Genomic DNA, 16,860 nt, shown 5'->3' with positions numbered 1-16,860 from the left:
TATTTAATTAACTTTATTGTTAGGCTGTGGCCAATCCTACGAAATTGGCCACATTACATCATTCATTTGTGTCATCGTGGAGGAAGCAACACCTGTCCGTGTGACTAGAATATCAAGAAAGATGTGCTATAATAACGATGTGATATAACTGTCTGCTGTCTCAGACTCATTTATTCAGAGTCAAGGCCGGTGGAAAAAAACACCTTTTCAATCTGGCAGACCCTCGACTCTTCACCGAGTGCATTTACGCAGCGCGCGCCCTACCGACGTAAACACGTGCACTTCCCTGGTTACAGGTTTCTCTTTTTTTCTTCTCCACCATCTCTCCCCCTTTCTCGTATTATTCCCTGACAACTGCAGCGATGGCGGAACCGGTGGCATCGGACGCAATAGCAACAGACGCAGCTCTTTCTCCGGCTGTAAGCCCGGGTTCGGAGCCTCCATCCATGGCGCTCTCTCCTTCTGCAGGCGGCTCCCAGCGGCTTCTTTTCTCCCACGATTTGGTGTCGGGTCGGTATCGCGACTTGGTCCGGTTCGGCCTAGTCAGAATGATACAAGGCGAGGAGGAGTTTGATTCAGATTCGGACCTCGAAGATGGCGGAGGTAGAGGCGGGGGTAGAGGCGGTGGTGGTGGAGGTGGCTGTATCCCCTGTAACTCGGACACCGATAGCAGTGTTGTGGACAGCCTGGCACCTCTGGGAAGGGGTTTTGTCCGGGTGCAGTGGTACCCAGAAGGAGGGAAACAAGACATACGGGAAACAAAGGTAATTGTCTGCTAACGTTAGCTAACTAGCCACACACTATGTTTTCAACGTTGGGAGGTAACATTTAGTGAGCTAAGCTAGCTCCCAGCACAACGTGTGCTTTCCCGTTATTGACAGCTGGTTCAATTAATTAGTAACGGTACACCGCCACCGGTTCAGCACGCTATAACCATCATTGCGAACGTTTTAGGCGCGCTTGTGTACTTGTTTGTTGCAATTACTATTCCTAGCTTCAGCATATTGCCCACATGTCTTGAAATGTGCTGTTCAACTGGGTGTGACATAGCATGTTTGGCTATTATGTTTGGCTATTATTATTGCTTATTAGTTAAACTACTAACTAGTGTGCTAGTCATTTATTTAGTTATAACCAACATTCTCCACGAACCAGTTTAGCTAACTGGCAGGTTAGGCTACCTTGCTAGCTAATGAAACGCACGTTGCTGATCAATTAACTAGCTAGTTTGCGTCTCAGGTTTAGTAAATGAATCATTGACAACTTTTGTAGGAGAGGGAACACTTGCTAAAACTGCTGCTTAAACAATGAGATAAAGGACTTTAACTGAATCATGTAAGGTGGTCTCTGGCTGATGCTGACACTGACAGCTCAAGCTAGCCATGACCCATCGTCATAGGAGATTGCTAAAATGATATCACTGATAGAACAATGACCCAGACGTTTTACCGGATCTATAAACCTGAAGCATCTGGTTGACGTATCCACTCCCCACCAAATGTGATGAGCGGAATCCCAATTGCCGGCAGTAGGAGATGGATTCTGGGCGACTTTCTGCTAATTTTGTCATTGATGAAGCATATTTGATCTCAATGCAGTTTTCTGTCCCCATAAGAAGCGGTTGTTTAGGAGGGCGAATTGAGTTATTGCACACGCGTAGGCCTTCTCTAAAATGCAAATACATGCTAGAATGCGTCAATATGGGCTCTGCCCACCTCCTTGCTTGTTCTGCCCACTATTATTAATTTGCTCCCATAGGACCACAGCCTGTTTCCATCTTGGGTTAGTTATACAAATCTTTGATTCTATGCTAAACCCTCCACTACACGAGGAGTCAGTTTAATCAATGATACTGATGGTGTAATGTTAGTGTTCCATTGGCCAAAGGCAGTTTTAAAGTGGATAACATCCTGCATGACTGACATTTTAAAGTGGATAGGTTTTGCTGACGTTTTAATTTATTATTAACAATAATACATCGATACAAAGCTGTAAATGGTATTTAACCTTGCCTATGAATGCATTTCACAGTAGTTACCAAACTTCGGAAGCAGGTTGAGGCTATCGCTATATTACATAGGGAAAGAACCTATGCCATCACAACAATCAAGTTAAATAGGGTCCAATCTATTCACAATATTAATTCAAAAGAAAGGTTGCCCAAAGCAGAGTATCCAAGCGCTCAAAGCCCATGCATAAAAGCTTTGTCGAGCCAGTATCATTACAAACGGAAAAGAGAGAGCTATTGCCGTATTGACATAATGGGATTCAGTACTGCAGTAACAGGGAGCTCATTCCAGGGCCTTATGGAAAAGGGTCACACTGAGGGAGTGGAGCTGGGATGGGGTTGGGCCCAGAAGATACTCACGGTGAACAGTGCAGGCAGGCCGTGCTGCTTTGTCCTCTGGAGTAAATGTGTAAAGTTCTAGCAATGGATTCAGGGTCTGGAAGTCAGGACAAAGGTCTAGTCATGTATCTGTGGGGATAACTATGGGTCAGGGATGTTTACCTACACACACAAGGGTGACTCGGCTCTGTGTGACTTTGAATGGCAGTCTTGTTTTAGGCCTCAAACATTGCCCTCCGTGTGTGTTTTTGTCCTTATCAGTTTGTGTGTTTGTCCAGCCTGATCTGTGTGTGTATTCTTCCTCCCTGTGTGTGTGCGTCTGTTTGGCTGTCCGTTAGGGCTGGGAATTGCCAGTGACCTCACGATACGATATCGCGATACTTGGGTGCCGATATATGTATTGCGATTCATTGTTCCAAACATATTGCTCAGTATATGTCTACTGCAGCGGGACAAGAGTGCCATGAGAACTAGTTTTGATCAGTCATGGAAATAAAGGTGCTGAAAACATATGCTACCTATTTTAAAAAGGAGATGGGAAATGACTGGAGTTTTGACGCAGATGCACCGAACTAGTGCAAAAATTATATAGTCAATACAATATGATCTATTGTCAAATAATATCCCGATATATGGAACTGTATCGATTTTGTTTTCCCTCATCATTGTTGTCAGTGTGCATCCTCTGTCTACCTACTGCTCAGACGGTGTTTCTTCAGTCACATATTCTCTTGAGCAACTCAAAGATTCACATTTATAATTCATGACCAGGCCACAATATGCAAAAAAATAGCATATTTCCAAGGAAGTCTGTCCTGACTGCTTTTATTTCTTACCTTCCTCTGCTTTAATACCCATTTTCACACACTTCCGGGGACACTGGGGTACGAAAAGTCAGTACCTTAACCCTAGTTTTGCATAGCCATGCATCCAAATCATGTCACACCAACCTTTTGGAGGTCTGAAGAATTGGCTAGAATGGTGTGCAAATGTTTTAGTGGATTTTACATTTCAAGAACCTCTCCCCATGTGCTCGTGGAAGGGGTGCTGCGTTATGTTAGTCACTGTGTCCTACCTGGTCGGAAAACATTTCGCGGAGTTGTTGTGTATGCCAGTTTGTAACATTGCAGGAAATATAAGAGAACCTAGAGGACGAACAGAATTCTGTTTTGCCAAAGATGTGCTCTATACATAAAATCGAGTCGTTGAAGGCACTACCATTCCTCTGCTAGATCAATACATAAGAAATATGCTATGACGTGTCTACTTACAGGCTATGGTAAAAGTTTAGTGTATCAAGTGTTGCCGACGGTCTCCGATTTATTGAAATTGAAAGTAACCACACACACGGCACACATCAACATATTTTGATGGGATTTTAATCCCCTATTCCCGACCACTGTCGCTCCTACGGCACAAACTCATTTAGTGGGGCACCTTATTCAGCTCCGCCCAAGCAAGGGATTGGTTTGACTTGTTGTAAGGCGTCACTGGTTTCCAACCCTTTTGTAGCTACTTTCTGCCATTGACTTTACAAGGCTTTCCTATTAGGGAAGCCTGGCTACCAGATTCACCAGCCTCTTTGTCTCCCTCACTGCTCCTGCAGTTGTTATTCCTCAAAGGTTTTTACCAATGAGGAGTTCATTCAGGATTCGTATGACCGATATTTACTTCAAGACAGAGAAGGCGAACAACATAGTCTCGACATGCAAGTAGATAGGCCTCCGGCTTGTGACTTGTTGTCTCAACGTGACGCATGTGTCCGTGAGGTAAAGTAGAACTAATTCCGTCTCATATTCAGTTCCTCACAAATGTACTCGGAGAAAGCGCAATAGAAAAAGAAGCGTTCCCTGTGGGGTGCAAAGCTTGCATTTCCCACTGTCACCTCTGTAGTTTTCTTCTTCTTCTTCAGATGTAAACTTATTACTCTTCATCAAGTTTCCCTGTGGAAACTTTTATATAGATGCACGCCGCTGCCTCAATGGCAGACTGACACTATTTATATCTGCACTGTAATAAGCTATGCCACGTTTTCCCGATGAAATCTTAATTACATCTCCAAAAGGAGATTATGGTATGATTGGTCTCGGATCTGCCACTGGCGTGGCGCTGTTTCAATCACTTCCCAGAACCTCATTATCCAAGCCGGTCAAGAACATGCTTTGCATATTTCATTCACCGCCAGACTCTTAAGACTATGAGGGATATGTGTAAAGCTTGGCACATTGCGTTGAGCCTCATAAGAAATAATGGATGTGAGGTATCACATCCGGCCGTGATTGGGAGTCCCGTAGGGCGGCGCACAATTGGCCCAGCGTCATCTGGGTTTGGCCGAGGTAGACCGTCATTGTAAATAAGAATTTGTTCATAACTCACTTGCCTAGTTAAATAAAAGTTCATAATAAAAAAAAAAATATCAAAAATAAAATATGTAGGTCAAGGACACCGCCGCTCTCTGATGTCTTTGTTTGAGCGGGCAATCATTTTCCTCTAGTGATCTCTCCATCCAACATGATTGAAAAGGAAGGTGCGTTGCTTTGCTAGTTCCATCAGAGGTGGACTACTACCCAATGTTTCAAATTTGCTTTCTTCAAGAATGAAAAATGAAATGGTTTTAATGAGGCTCCGTTGAATAGAATCTATAGCTACCTGTTTTAAACTTGATTGGATAGGAAGGTGCTTTGCACTCTCACAATGGTGGGCTAGTCATATTAGAAACTGTACAAAGAACCCCATGTTTCAAGCTTGCCGTCTTCTTTAAGACCTGTGTGAAAAGCTGTTCATATTGGTTAAATGGAATAACCACTAACTGGAGGTGCCTCCTGAATAGCAACCATTACATCGCTAGCCTAGCAAGGACGCTATGACTGAAAATAGTGCATCTCTTTACTACGAAGGACATTGTCTCTCAATGAGGCTAAGGCGTCTATTGAAGGTCTTTGACAGGGTTCATGCTGTGGAAGCCCGTGGCTGCCTACAGTTCAGTACGGCGACGGTGAGCACACAGCGGCATTGCTAGAACACTAGCTAACTCAGCCCCATTGCTGCAGTACACTGTCTAGCCCTCCCTAACTTTCTTTTGATAGGCTTTCCAAGGCTATGACTGCAGCAGGTAGCTGACAGTGGAACGCAGGGTGTGGTACTGAGGTTGGGGCGATGGTTTCCCTCCCCTCCCTCTTATCCCTTATTCAAGGCTGTGCTCGGAGACGGAGCTGTCAGACAGAGGGGTCTGAGGTGACCGTGACGCCTAGGCCCTGGGGGTGGAGGAGGGGTGGAGTGTGGCGTGATGCTGCTAATGACGGTGGGTGCAGCCGGGGCCTACTGCTGCCGACTCTACTGCAGAGAGAGAGAGAGAGAGCGCGAGAGAAGAGAGGAGAGAAAGAGGGATGGAGAGAGTAAGGGGAGAAAGAGGGATGGAGAGAGTAAGGGGAGAAAGAGGGATGGAGAGAGTAAGGGGAGAAAGAGGGATGGAGAGAGTAAGGGGAGAAAGAGGGATGGAGAGAGTAAGGGGAGAAAGAGGGATGGAGAGAGTAAGGGGAGAAAGAGGGATGGAGAGAGTAAGGGGAAGAGAATGAGGGGACACGAGGGAGAGATGGGCTAGCTCTGGGCAGATGGTTGCTATGCTAATGAAGAGCTTTTTGTCCTTAAGTGACCCTTCTGTCCCATTTGGTTCTTTAAAAAAAACATTTTTTTTAAATGTCTTATTTTACCAGGGTCTATTTTTAGAGGTTTTTGTTTTCTTGTTGCAAGCAGTTGCAGTTATAGGCCTAACCCCTTAGTTTGCTGAATAGGCCGATATCTCTATTTACATACCGACTTGGGAGTATTTGGTCTCCTTTTGTTGTCCGGAAGGTAGTGCGGTCCTTTCAGGATGCTGTTTACAGGTATTGCTAATCTATGCTAGGCGAAAATTCTGAGTATTAGCATTCACCCGTATTGTTTATGACTCTGGTTTATCCGGGGTAATGAGTGAGTATTCCGTCGATAACGGCCTGTGTTGGGCACTGGAATGTGGTTGGATATACATTAGGTATCACCACACGACTAGCTGAAAAGGCATTAGAGGTGTGCTCTTTAGAGGCTCGTAAAGCAGCACAAGGCTCATGCTTTGTTTTTCTGACCTCTGCTCTCCCGCTCTGTCCCCTCTGGAGAACATGTCATACATTAAGCCTTGGTCCTATTTGTCACCTTTTTGCCCCGTCATCCACCCCCCGTCTCATTTGCCAGCTTTATTGGGCTGGCCTGTCTGCTAGTGATGTATGGGGAGGTTGGAAGGATCCATCTCTGTGATGGGTGCAGTTTAGGTTTTTGCCCTAGCACTACACAGCTGATTCATATAACCAACTCATCAAGCTTTGATCATTTGAATCAGCTGTGTAGTGCTGAAGCAAAAAAACAAAAGGTGAAACCAGGGGTGCTGGACTGAGTTTGGGAAGCCTCTGGCCTATACAGTTGATGCCTTGTAATCCTTTGAGTCACTCCACATGTGCTGATAACACCTTAGCCTTCTCCAATCATATTGAGACATCAGCCATCTTGTCGTTATTAATTATCCAGCCAACTCATTAGTATGGCGCTTGAATAATTGCCATTAGTGGTTAGCCATTCCCTACTGAGGAGGCTTAAACGATCACAAAATTAGGGTGTCTGTATTTAGACGACGGATGATCCTAATTGACTTACAGTTAAGACTAAACGACGGACACCACCGTGATGTTATGCCATTCTCCTCACATGGTAATTGACATGTCGTCAAGACGTGTGTTTTGACGCAATAAACGCTATGTAGCTTTTTGGTTACTAGCCTCTTTGCTACTTAGCAACCTGGTCCTAGTCCTGTGGCTCTCAGAGAATAGGCTAAACTGCAGGCCCGTGGTTGACTATTAATGAAGTAATCCGGGACACACTGCCAAGTAGCCTCAGTGTAAGAAGGGAGTGTATGAGCTTGAGTAATGTTAAGCAGGTGCCAGGGCCTTAGCGTAGAATGGACACACACATGTCACACATTCACAAGCAGCCAGAACAAGGGATCATCAGCAGATTGATAGTGACAGGTCTGGAAGGTGAAGAGGTGTGACAGCAGGTGGAGGTGAGAGGAGAGAAGCAGCTAAGTCATCTTGGATCCATCCTTCCCTATAGCCTAGGGCTCGAGAGAATAGCTTTGGTAACTCACTACAAAGATGTGAAATGATAAGCTATCCTCCTCCCTCCTCCTATCCTTCTCTTCCCCTCATCCCTCTCTTCCCCTCCTCCCTGTCCCTGTGGAGTTCTGTCTGTTCTGGAGATTGCAGAGCAGTGATGTAATGTGGAAGGGTTGTTGTCAACCACACCCCTCCTGAGATGATGTATCTGATACACTCTCTCTGTTTCTCTCGCGCTCTCTGTCTAAGGGCTTTATTGGCATGGGGAAAATGTTTGCCGAAGCAAGTGAAATAGATTATAAATAAAAGTGAAATAAACAATAAAAAAGGAACCGTAAACATTACACTCACAACAGTTCCTAGGATATTTGAGCAGGAATCTGCATGCAGAGCCTCAATTTGGTGTTTGTCCCCATTTTCTGAATGCTTTTTTGGTGAGCGGATCCCAGACCTCACAACAATAAAGGGCAATGGGTTCTATAACTGATTCAAGTATTTTTAGTCAATCATAATTGGCATATTGAATTTTATGTTCCTTTTGATGGCATAGAAGGCCCCTCTTGCCTTGTCTCAGATCGTTCACAGCTTTGTGGAAGTTACTTGTGGCGCTGATGTTTAGGCCAAGGTGTAGTTTGTGTGCTGTAGGGCAACGGTGTCTCACTGAGATTTACTTTCGGGGCCCAGGTCTGACAATCTGTGTAGAAGATCTAGGTGCTGCAGAAGCACCAGATCATCAGCAAACAGTAGACATTTGACTTCTGATTCTAGGAGGGTGAGGCAGGGTACTGCGTACTGTTCTAGTGCCCTCGCCAATTCATTTATATGTTGAGGGTGGGGCTTAAGCTGTTTCCCTGTGGAAGCAAATGTTTTCTTGCCAATTTTAATCCCGTGCTTGTTGTTTGTGTACATGGATTTTATAATGTTGTATGTTTTCCCCCAACACCACTTTCCATCAATTTGTATATCAAGCCCTCATGCCAAATTGAGGCAAGCTTTTTTTAAATCAACAAAGCATGAGAAGACTTTGCCTTTGTTTTCGTTTTTTGTCAATTAGGGTTTGCAGGGTGAATACGGGACGCGGTCTGTTGTACGCTAATTTGATAAAAAGCCAAATTGACATTTGCTCAATACATTGTTTTCACTGAGGAAATGTGCAAGTCTGCTGTCAGTTATAATGCAGAGGATTTTCCCAAGGTAGTTATTGGGGTCAAATTTGTCTCCACTGTTGTGGATTGTGGTGATCAGTCCTTGGTTCCAAATATTGAGGAATATGCCTGTGCTGAGAATGATGAAGTAAAGTTAATTGGAATTTGTGGTCTGTATATTTGAGGATCCCATCAAATCCACAGGCTTTTTTTGGGGTTGCAGGGTTTGTATTTTGTTCTGTAGTTAATTCTCTCTCTGCCTCGCTCGCCCTCTCCGCTTCTCTGTGTGTGGTAGATGTGTCCACTGAGGACTTGCGGAGAAAGGCCGGCTGGCCACAGCCTTTCTCCCTCTGCAGTATTGACACCTCACAGTGGGGGAGACGGGCTGGTTCTGTGTCTGGCTTTCTTTCACTGTTGTTTTTTTTCCCTCTGCCTTGCTCTTCCCTCCCGCTCTCTTTCCACCCCTCCTCTCCGTCCACCTCCCCTTATCCGTCTGACGGTCTCCCTGTGTCCTATTGCCCTGCCACTATTTTCACTCTGTCAGTTACACTCTCTCGCTACTGACCTTTCCTCAGCTCCCATCAGTTGTTCCAGAAGTATATAGTGGTTTTATACCGGACTGTCAGTTCTCTTAACACCACCTGGTTCTCCTCTCCCCCAGGAGAACATGTGTAAAGGAGCTTTGTGGTTCCCACTGTCTGGATCTATGGACCTCCAGCGCTGCCAGACATGGCTGGTCTGCTGGAGATGGAGGTGTGTGTGTGTGTGTGTGAGTGAGTGAGTGAGAGAGAATCTAGTGTGAGATAAATATTTGATCTTTATCATTGTTAAGTGTCAACATGTTCAATGTGAATGGAGAACAGGCGTGGCCCAAGGCTGCAGTCTCTCTCCTTTTCCTCCTCGATCCTTCCTCCTGCACCCCACCTGGAGAGTGTGACTCGTGTTAATGAGCCCAGGAAGACAAAACCAATACTGTTGCACTAGGAATGTGCATCTTTCCCTTTCGAGACAATTTGACCGATGTCAAACATGAACGAAACATTTTAGTTTGACATGATTCGGTTTGATTTGAGAAACGTTCAATGCGATATGATTCGATGCACTAACATTTGTTGCAAAAGTTACATTGATGGAAAATGAGATCTGTCTCTGTCCTAACCCTAATTTAGCATACATGATTCAGCTAGTTAAGGTCTTGTTGAGCAGCTAATTAGTAGAATCAGGTGTGTTAAATTAGGATTGGACTGAAAACCCACAGGACAGTAGATCCCCAGGAAGAGGGTTGGACTGAACCTACAAGACAGTAGATCCCCAGGAAGAGGGTTGGACTGAACCTGCAAGACAGTAGATCCCCAGGAAGAGGGTTGGACTGAACCTATAAGACAGTAGATCCCCAGGAAGAGGGTTGGACTGAACCCACAGGACAGTAGATCCCCAGGAAGAGGGTTGGACTGAACCTGCAAGACAGTAGATCCCCAGGAAGAGGGTTGGACTGAACCTGCAAGACAGTAGATCCCCAGGAAGAGGGTTGGACTGAACCTGCAAGACAGTAGATCCCCAGGAAGAGGGTTGGACTGAACCTACAAGACAGTAGATCCCCAGGAAGAGGGTTGGACTGAACCTGCAAGACAGTAGATCCCCAGGAAGAGGGTTGGACTGAACCTACAAGACAGTAGATCCCCAGGAAGAGGGTTGGACTGAACCTGCAAGACAGTAGATCTCCAGGAAGAGGGTTGGACTGAAAACCCACAGGACGGTAGATCTCCAGGAAGAGGGTTGGACAACCTACAAGACAGTAGATCCCCAGGAAACCCACAGGACGGTAGATCTCCAGGAAGTGGGTTGAGCAGCCCTGGTCCAAATGGTCTAAACGTTTTATTTTCCTCCCGCTGATCGAGCATTGCAGGTAGAAAAAGCAAACTTCACCCTGTATATTTAAAAATGACCATATACACTACCGTTCAATAGTTTGGGTTCACCTCGAAATGTCCTTGTTTTTGAAAGAAAAGCATTTTTTTTCTGTTTTAAAATGACATCAAATTGATCAGAAATACAGTGTAGACATTGTTAATGTTGTAAATGACTATTGTAGCTGGAAACGGCAGAATATTTTTTTAATGGAATATCTACATAGGAGTACAGAGGCCCATTATCAGCAACCATCACTCCTGTGTTCCAATGGCATGTTGTGCTAGCTAATCCAAGTTTATCATTTTAAAAGGTTAATTAGAAAACCCTTTTGCATTCGAGTGCCTAGTTTGAGAAACGGACACCTTACAAGTCCTCAACTGGCAGCTTTATTAAATAGTACCTTTAAAAATATATATATATATATATTTCACCTTTATTTAACCCGGGTAGGCCAGTTGAGAACAAGTTCTCATTTACAACTGCGACCTGACCAAGATAAAGCAAAGCATTGAAGACACAAACAACACAGTTACACATGGAATAACAAACATAGTCACTAATACAATAGATAAAGTCTATATTCATTGGTATACCTAATATTGCGTGGGTTTGTTCAGCATGTAAAGGGACTTGTTGCTCAATCACCGTCAGCACAGTTGCAGGCTTAGTTCGACACTGAAGGAGAGGACGCATCAGTTGTCAGGTGCTTTGTGATTGGGGGACTTGCAGCCAGCCAAGGTCGTCTGTCAGTCATCAGAGTCAATTGTCTATATTAGACCGGCACACTCTACGTCCCTGAGATGAGACCTGAAAGCAGTGGCTACTTGCCAGAGCCCCAGCCTTTTCCATTGTGCATCACAGGGGTTCCCAAACCTGTGTTTTTTTTTTTGCCCGTCACCCCATTTTGAGATGTAAAAAAATTTGCAACCACACCATGTAAAACAATAAGGTGATGTCATCAACAGCCAGTAAACTTTTTTATTTTATTTAGGGCTATGGCAGTCGATTACAAATCACCCTGACTGTATTTTTAAACGGAAGGAAGTATGGTTTGAAATACTGAAATGCATCAAAGACATTGGAAAGCGCAGAAGGTCAGGCGTTTTGTAGGAAGAAACACTCACGACCACATTGAGTGTATATTGGAGGTTACTAGGTTCTATGAACCAAGCGGCAAATTATTGTGGTTATTATTAGAGTTTCTCTCGCCACCCCATGGTCTCAACCCCTAGTTTAGGAAACGCTGATCTATCACCAGACAAAATCACTCCATCCTTGAGACGAGACAAAGGAACAGATCTGCGTTGTTAGCCTTTAGCCTGACCGCTTCGCTCGCCCCTTCAGAGAAATGTCCGCTTTGTTAGCCTTTAGCCTGACCGCTTCGCTCTCCCCTTCAGAGAAATGTCCGCTTTGTTAGCCTTTAGCCTGACCGCTTTGTTAGCCTTTAGCCTGACCGCTTCGCTCGCCCCTTCAGAGAAATGTCCGCTTTGTTAGCCTTTAGCCTGACCGCTTCGCTCGCCCCTTCAGAGAAATGTCCGCTTTGTTAGTGTGTTTGCACTAGTGTGTATGAGCAAGCACCCCCCCCTTTAGCGGCACCTTTACAGAACAGCCTGCTGGTTTCCAGGCTGCCGCTTGACGCTGTGCCGCTGACTAACAGCCATTGTTATTGGACAGTTACTGGTGCCTGAACAAAAGACTCCAATACCAGGGTTGCTTTCCAATACACACAGGTGTTTCCATTGAATTCCTGAACAACGCCATCGTGTCGACCAGGCAGTCGTCCAACATATGACTCACGCAGACTAAGGATATTTTCAGCATTTTCCCCTCTGGATATTTCTAGCTTTAGGATCATTGTTGGGACAAGGGGAAAACCTGTGTGTGTCTTCTTTGTTAGTAGTTTCCCATAGTCTATGTATTGCACATAGGCCATGTAATGTGTGAGTTTTATGTATGCACATGAGCAATTGGGATTTGAGGAATTGGGATTTGTGCAATCTGATTATGCATACAAATGGGATACTGTGTGTGTGTTCCATGGCCACAGGAGGAGCAGTGATTTGTGCAGGATGCGACGAGGCACAGATCAGCTCATTGAGCAGTGAACAGGCAGGCAACAGATGACAGTCAGTTGTGACATCTCTAGGAAATAGCTTCCTTTGGTGGGCCAGGGGAGAAGGGGGGGAAAAAGAGAAGATTAGAGAAGGGAGAGGGAGGATATTCATGCCGTTCTTTCTCTGGGCTTCTATATGAGATCAGGGACTGTATACCCTTCCTCTGCCATCTCCCTCTCATCCTGCCCTCTCCCTCTGACTATTTCTGGGAGTGGAACTGCAACTGTTACAAGCGTACCATGAATAATGAATGATAACTAAGCTAAACTGCATTGTTTTGATAGCTATAAAATAGCCATGGTAGAATATGCTTTCTGGAAGCCGTGCGCTTGTGTGTTTATATTGTAATGTAGTATCTTAGTACTTCACATGGTTGCTTCCGTCATATTTGGTTGAGTATGTATTGATTTTAGCCTCGTTGTTCCTACACAGCGAGACAGTTGCTGCATCCGCAGGCTGCCCCGACCCCTCTTCTCCATGGCAGAGTTAGAATCACTAAACACACACAGGGGACTGTGTGCGCATGCTTCAGTGTAGGCCTATCTGTGTTTGTGTAAGTGTGCATGCATGAGTGTGTCCAGCCTCTACACTGGGACTGGTGTGACTGCTAAGACGGAGTTGTGTATAAATGGAGTGTCTATCCTATCTTGCCCGCCTCCTCCTCGCCCTACAATTTACAGGAGTAAGGTTATAGTCCAGACAGCAGAGCCTGAAAACATGGCGATAGCTGCAGCTGGCCTAGCCCAATCAGATTGTGGTGTTTGTGTGTGTACAAGAGATACAGGAATACAAGAGTAATTGCTTTAAAACATTCTCCGTGAAGTCCCATTTTGGCTAACACACACTCGTACCCTTCCATTTCATAACCACACGTCCTCCCTCCTAATTTTCTCTCCTCTCTTCCTCCTCCTAATCATCTCTCGTCCGTCCTGCCTCCCTCCTCTCTCCTCCAGAATTCTATTGTAGGTGATGGCATCCGGCTGGCAGCTGCCACCCATTAGAAGGAGCAGCTTGACGCTACTAGTGTTAGCCACATTACACTGATTTAGTATTATGGAGCATATTGCCACCCCACCGCTAGCCTATCCCTGGCTTACTGAATGCCTCTTGCTTTTGAAGAGCGCTCTGTCTGTCTCCCCACATTTTGAGAACAGTACATGTCATCACGTGGAAAATGGAATAGACCGCAACAATGCTGATTTGACTCTCGAGTGGGTCTGTTGCGTGGTCTGTTTGTTCTCCTGTATATAATTCCCATTCCCCAGGCCTGTTCGTCTACCGCATCAACGTGGTGGATGATTATAGATACGCCTAAATTATAGCTGAAACTGTGAGGAATACAGACTGTAAAGGCTATTTTGAGTTATTTTTATCTTATTGAGAATCTGTTTTTAAAGTTATTGTCTGTTTTAGAAATGTATGGAGTAGAACCGATACGAACGATGGTCTTTTCAAGGAGTCTGTCCGCTCTATTCATTGCAATTCTGAACATTCTGAACATTCTGAACATTCAACATTCTGAACATTCTGAACATTTTATCTCACCAAGTGTGTTAAACAGGAGAATGGTGCTTGGAGGCACAGGGATTCCCAGTCATCCCCTGAACTATTGGGTTTTGTCTAGAAGAGATGCAGCCTTTGTCAACTGACTTTTCGGGGAACTTACGCAGCAGGTTAGGAGGATTAGGTTAGCGAAAATGCTTAAATATATATTTGGTCAAATTTAAAAAAAATGGATCTCATCTAGACAAGACCCAGCTACAGCCTTACCCAGTCAGTCCCAACCCTATTTATCCTCCTTTCTCCATTCACTCGTTGATTACTTCCACCCAGTAAATTCTGATTTCTTTTAGTAATTTCCCTCTACCAATTCCTTCATTCATCCATCGGTCTATCCCTTTATCTACCCACCAACCTATTATTAGGCTATTGCAGTACCTGGGGCTGCCAGGCTATATAGATCATTTATAATTAGTAGTGCATCTCTTAAACTGCCACTTTCCTGCATCAGTGGTGCTATTTGGGCGTTTCATTTTGGTATTTTATTCACTGTGATGTTTTGTAGATTAACAAAGGCATCAAGGGCATCATTCCAGCAGTATTTTCCCAGTTCTGTGTGTGTGCGCTGAGAGTGAGACTGAACTGAACCCTCTGACATGCAAATGTTGATCTTCTACTCGGATGCTCTTATCCCCGCTTCCCCAGAGATCCCTGAATAAACTCAGTGCATTGTCTCTGTACGACCTTGTGTGTCATTCGGATGAGTGAGTCCAGGCAGGGTGAAGTTGCGGTCAAAGTTGACTATCATACCGTGTACTAAACTAAGCACAAAAAAAATCCCCTTTTCAGTACCCGGTTTTTCAAAGATAATTTGTAAAAATCCAAATAACTTAACAGATCTTCATTGTAAAGGGTTTAAACACTTTCCCATGCTTGTTCAATGAACCATAAACAATTAATGGACATGCATCTGTGGAGCGGTCATTAAGACACTAACAGCTTACGTAGGATAATTGAGGCAATTAAGGTCACAGTTATGAAAACTTAGGACACTAAAGAGGCATTTATACTGACTCTGAAAAACACCAGAAGAAAGATGCCCAGGGTCCCTGCTCATCTGTGTGAATGTGCCTTAGGCATGCTGCAAGGAGGCATGAGGACTGCAGATATGGCCAGGGCAATAAATTGCAATGTCCGTACTGTGAGACTCCTTAGACGGCACTACAGGGAGACAGGACAGACGGCTGATTGTGGTCTGTTACTGCGAGGACAAGTATAACAACACCTGCACAGGATCGGTGCATTCGAACATCACACCTGCGGGACATGTACAGGATGGCAACAACTGCCCGAGTTACACCAGGAACGCACAATCCCTCCATCAGTGCTCAGACTGTCTGCAATAGTCTGAGAGAGGCTGGACTGAGGGCTTGTAGGCCTGTTGTAAGGCAGGTCCTCACCAGACATCACTGGCAACAAAGTCCCTTATGGGCACAAACCCACTGTAGCTTGACCGGACAGGACTGGCAAAAAGTGCTCTTCACTGACGAGCCGCGGTTTTGTCTCACCAGGGATGATGGTCGGATTTGCGTTTATCGTCGAAGGAATGAGCGTTACACAGAGGCCTGTACTCTGGAGCGGGATCGATTTGGAGGTGGAGGGTCCGTCATGGTCTGGGGCTGTGTGTCACAGCATCATCGGACTGAGCTTGTTGTCATTGCAGGCAATCTCAATGCTGTGCGTTACCTCCCTCGTGATACCCTTCCTACAGGCTCATCCTGACATGACCCTCCAGCATGACAATGCCACCAGCCACACTCCTCGTTCTGTGCATGATTTCCTGCAAGACAGGAATGTCAGTGTTCTGCCATGGCCAGCGAAGAGCCCTGATCTCAATCCCATTGAGCACATCTGGGACCTGTTGGATCGGAGGGTGAGGGCTAGGGCCGTCCCCCCCCAGAAATGTCCAGGAACTTGCAGGTTCCTTGGTGGAAGAGTGGGGTAACATCTCACAGCAAGAACTGGCAAATCTTGTGCAGTCCATGAGGAGGAGATTCACTGCAGTACTTAATGCAGCTGGTGGCCACACCAGATACTGACTGTTCAAATAAAAAATCTAATCAAATGTATGTATATAGCCCTTCGTACATCAGCTGATATCTCATAGTGCTGTACAGAAACCCAGCCTAAAACCCCAAAGCGCAAGCAATGTAGGTGTTGAAGCACGTTGGCTAGGAAAAATCTAGGAAGTAACCTAGAGGAACCAGGCTATGAGGGGTGGCCAGTCCTCTTCTGGCTGTGCCGGGTGGAGATTATAACAGAACATGGCCAATGGTCAAATAATGGGTCTGGGACAGCTAGCACGTCCGGTGAACAGATTCCATAGCCACAGGTAGAACAGTTGAAACTGGAGCAGCAGCACGGCCTGTTGGACTGGGGACAGTAAGGTGTCCTCCTTGTTACTTTTGATTTTGAACCCCCCCCTTCCTTTGTTCAAGGACATATTCCATGTCTGTGGAACTTGTTCAGTTTGTCTCAGTTGTTGAATCTTATGTTCATACAAATATTTCCACATTAAGTTTGCTGAAAATAAATGCAGTTGACAGTAAGAGGACGTTTCTTTTTTTGCTGAGTTTACATACACGGTGACATGACTTTCACAATTTTGTTACATTACATAAGTATTCAGACCCTTTGCTATG

General features: G+C 45.1%; 1 protein-coding gene across 1 annotated transcript in view; it reads left to right on the top strand.

Annotated features, from left to right (window-relative positions):
* Positions 1-263: 263 nt before the first annotated feature.
* Positions 264-16,860, top strand: part of LOC124016542 ((E3-independent) E2 ubiquitin-conjugating enzyme UBE2O-like) — a 50,915-nt gene continuing 34,318 nt past the window's right edge. The window contains 1 exon segment of the mRNA XM_046332129.1: positions 264-764. Within this exon segment, the coding sequence (XP_046188085.1) occupies positions 363-764 (402 nt within the window). The 5' untranslated portion in view covers positions 264-362.

The sequence above is a fragment of the Oncorhynchus gorbuscha genome, linkage group LG26 (genome assembly GCF_021184085.1).
Source record: "Oncorhynchus gorbuscha isolate QuinsamMale2020 ecotype Even-year linkage group LG26, OgorEven_v1.0, whole genome shotgun sequence".
Taxonomy (NCBI): Eukaryota; Metazoa; Chordata; class Actinopteri; order Salmoniformes; family Salmonidae; genus Oncorhynchus; species Oncorhynchus gorbuscha.
This window is presented reverse-complemented; position numbering and strand designations above follow the sequence as displayed.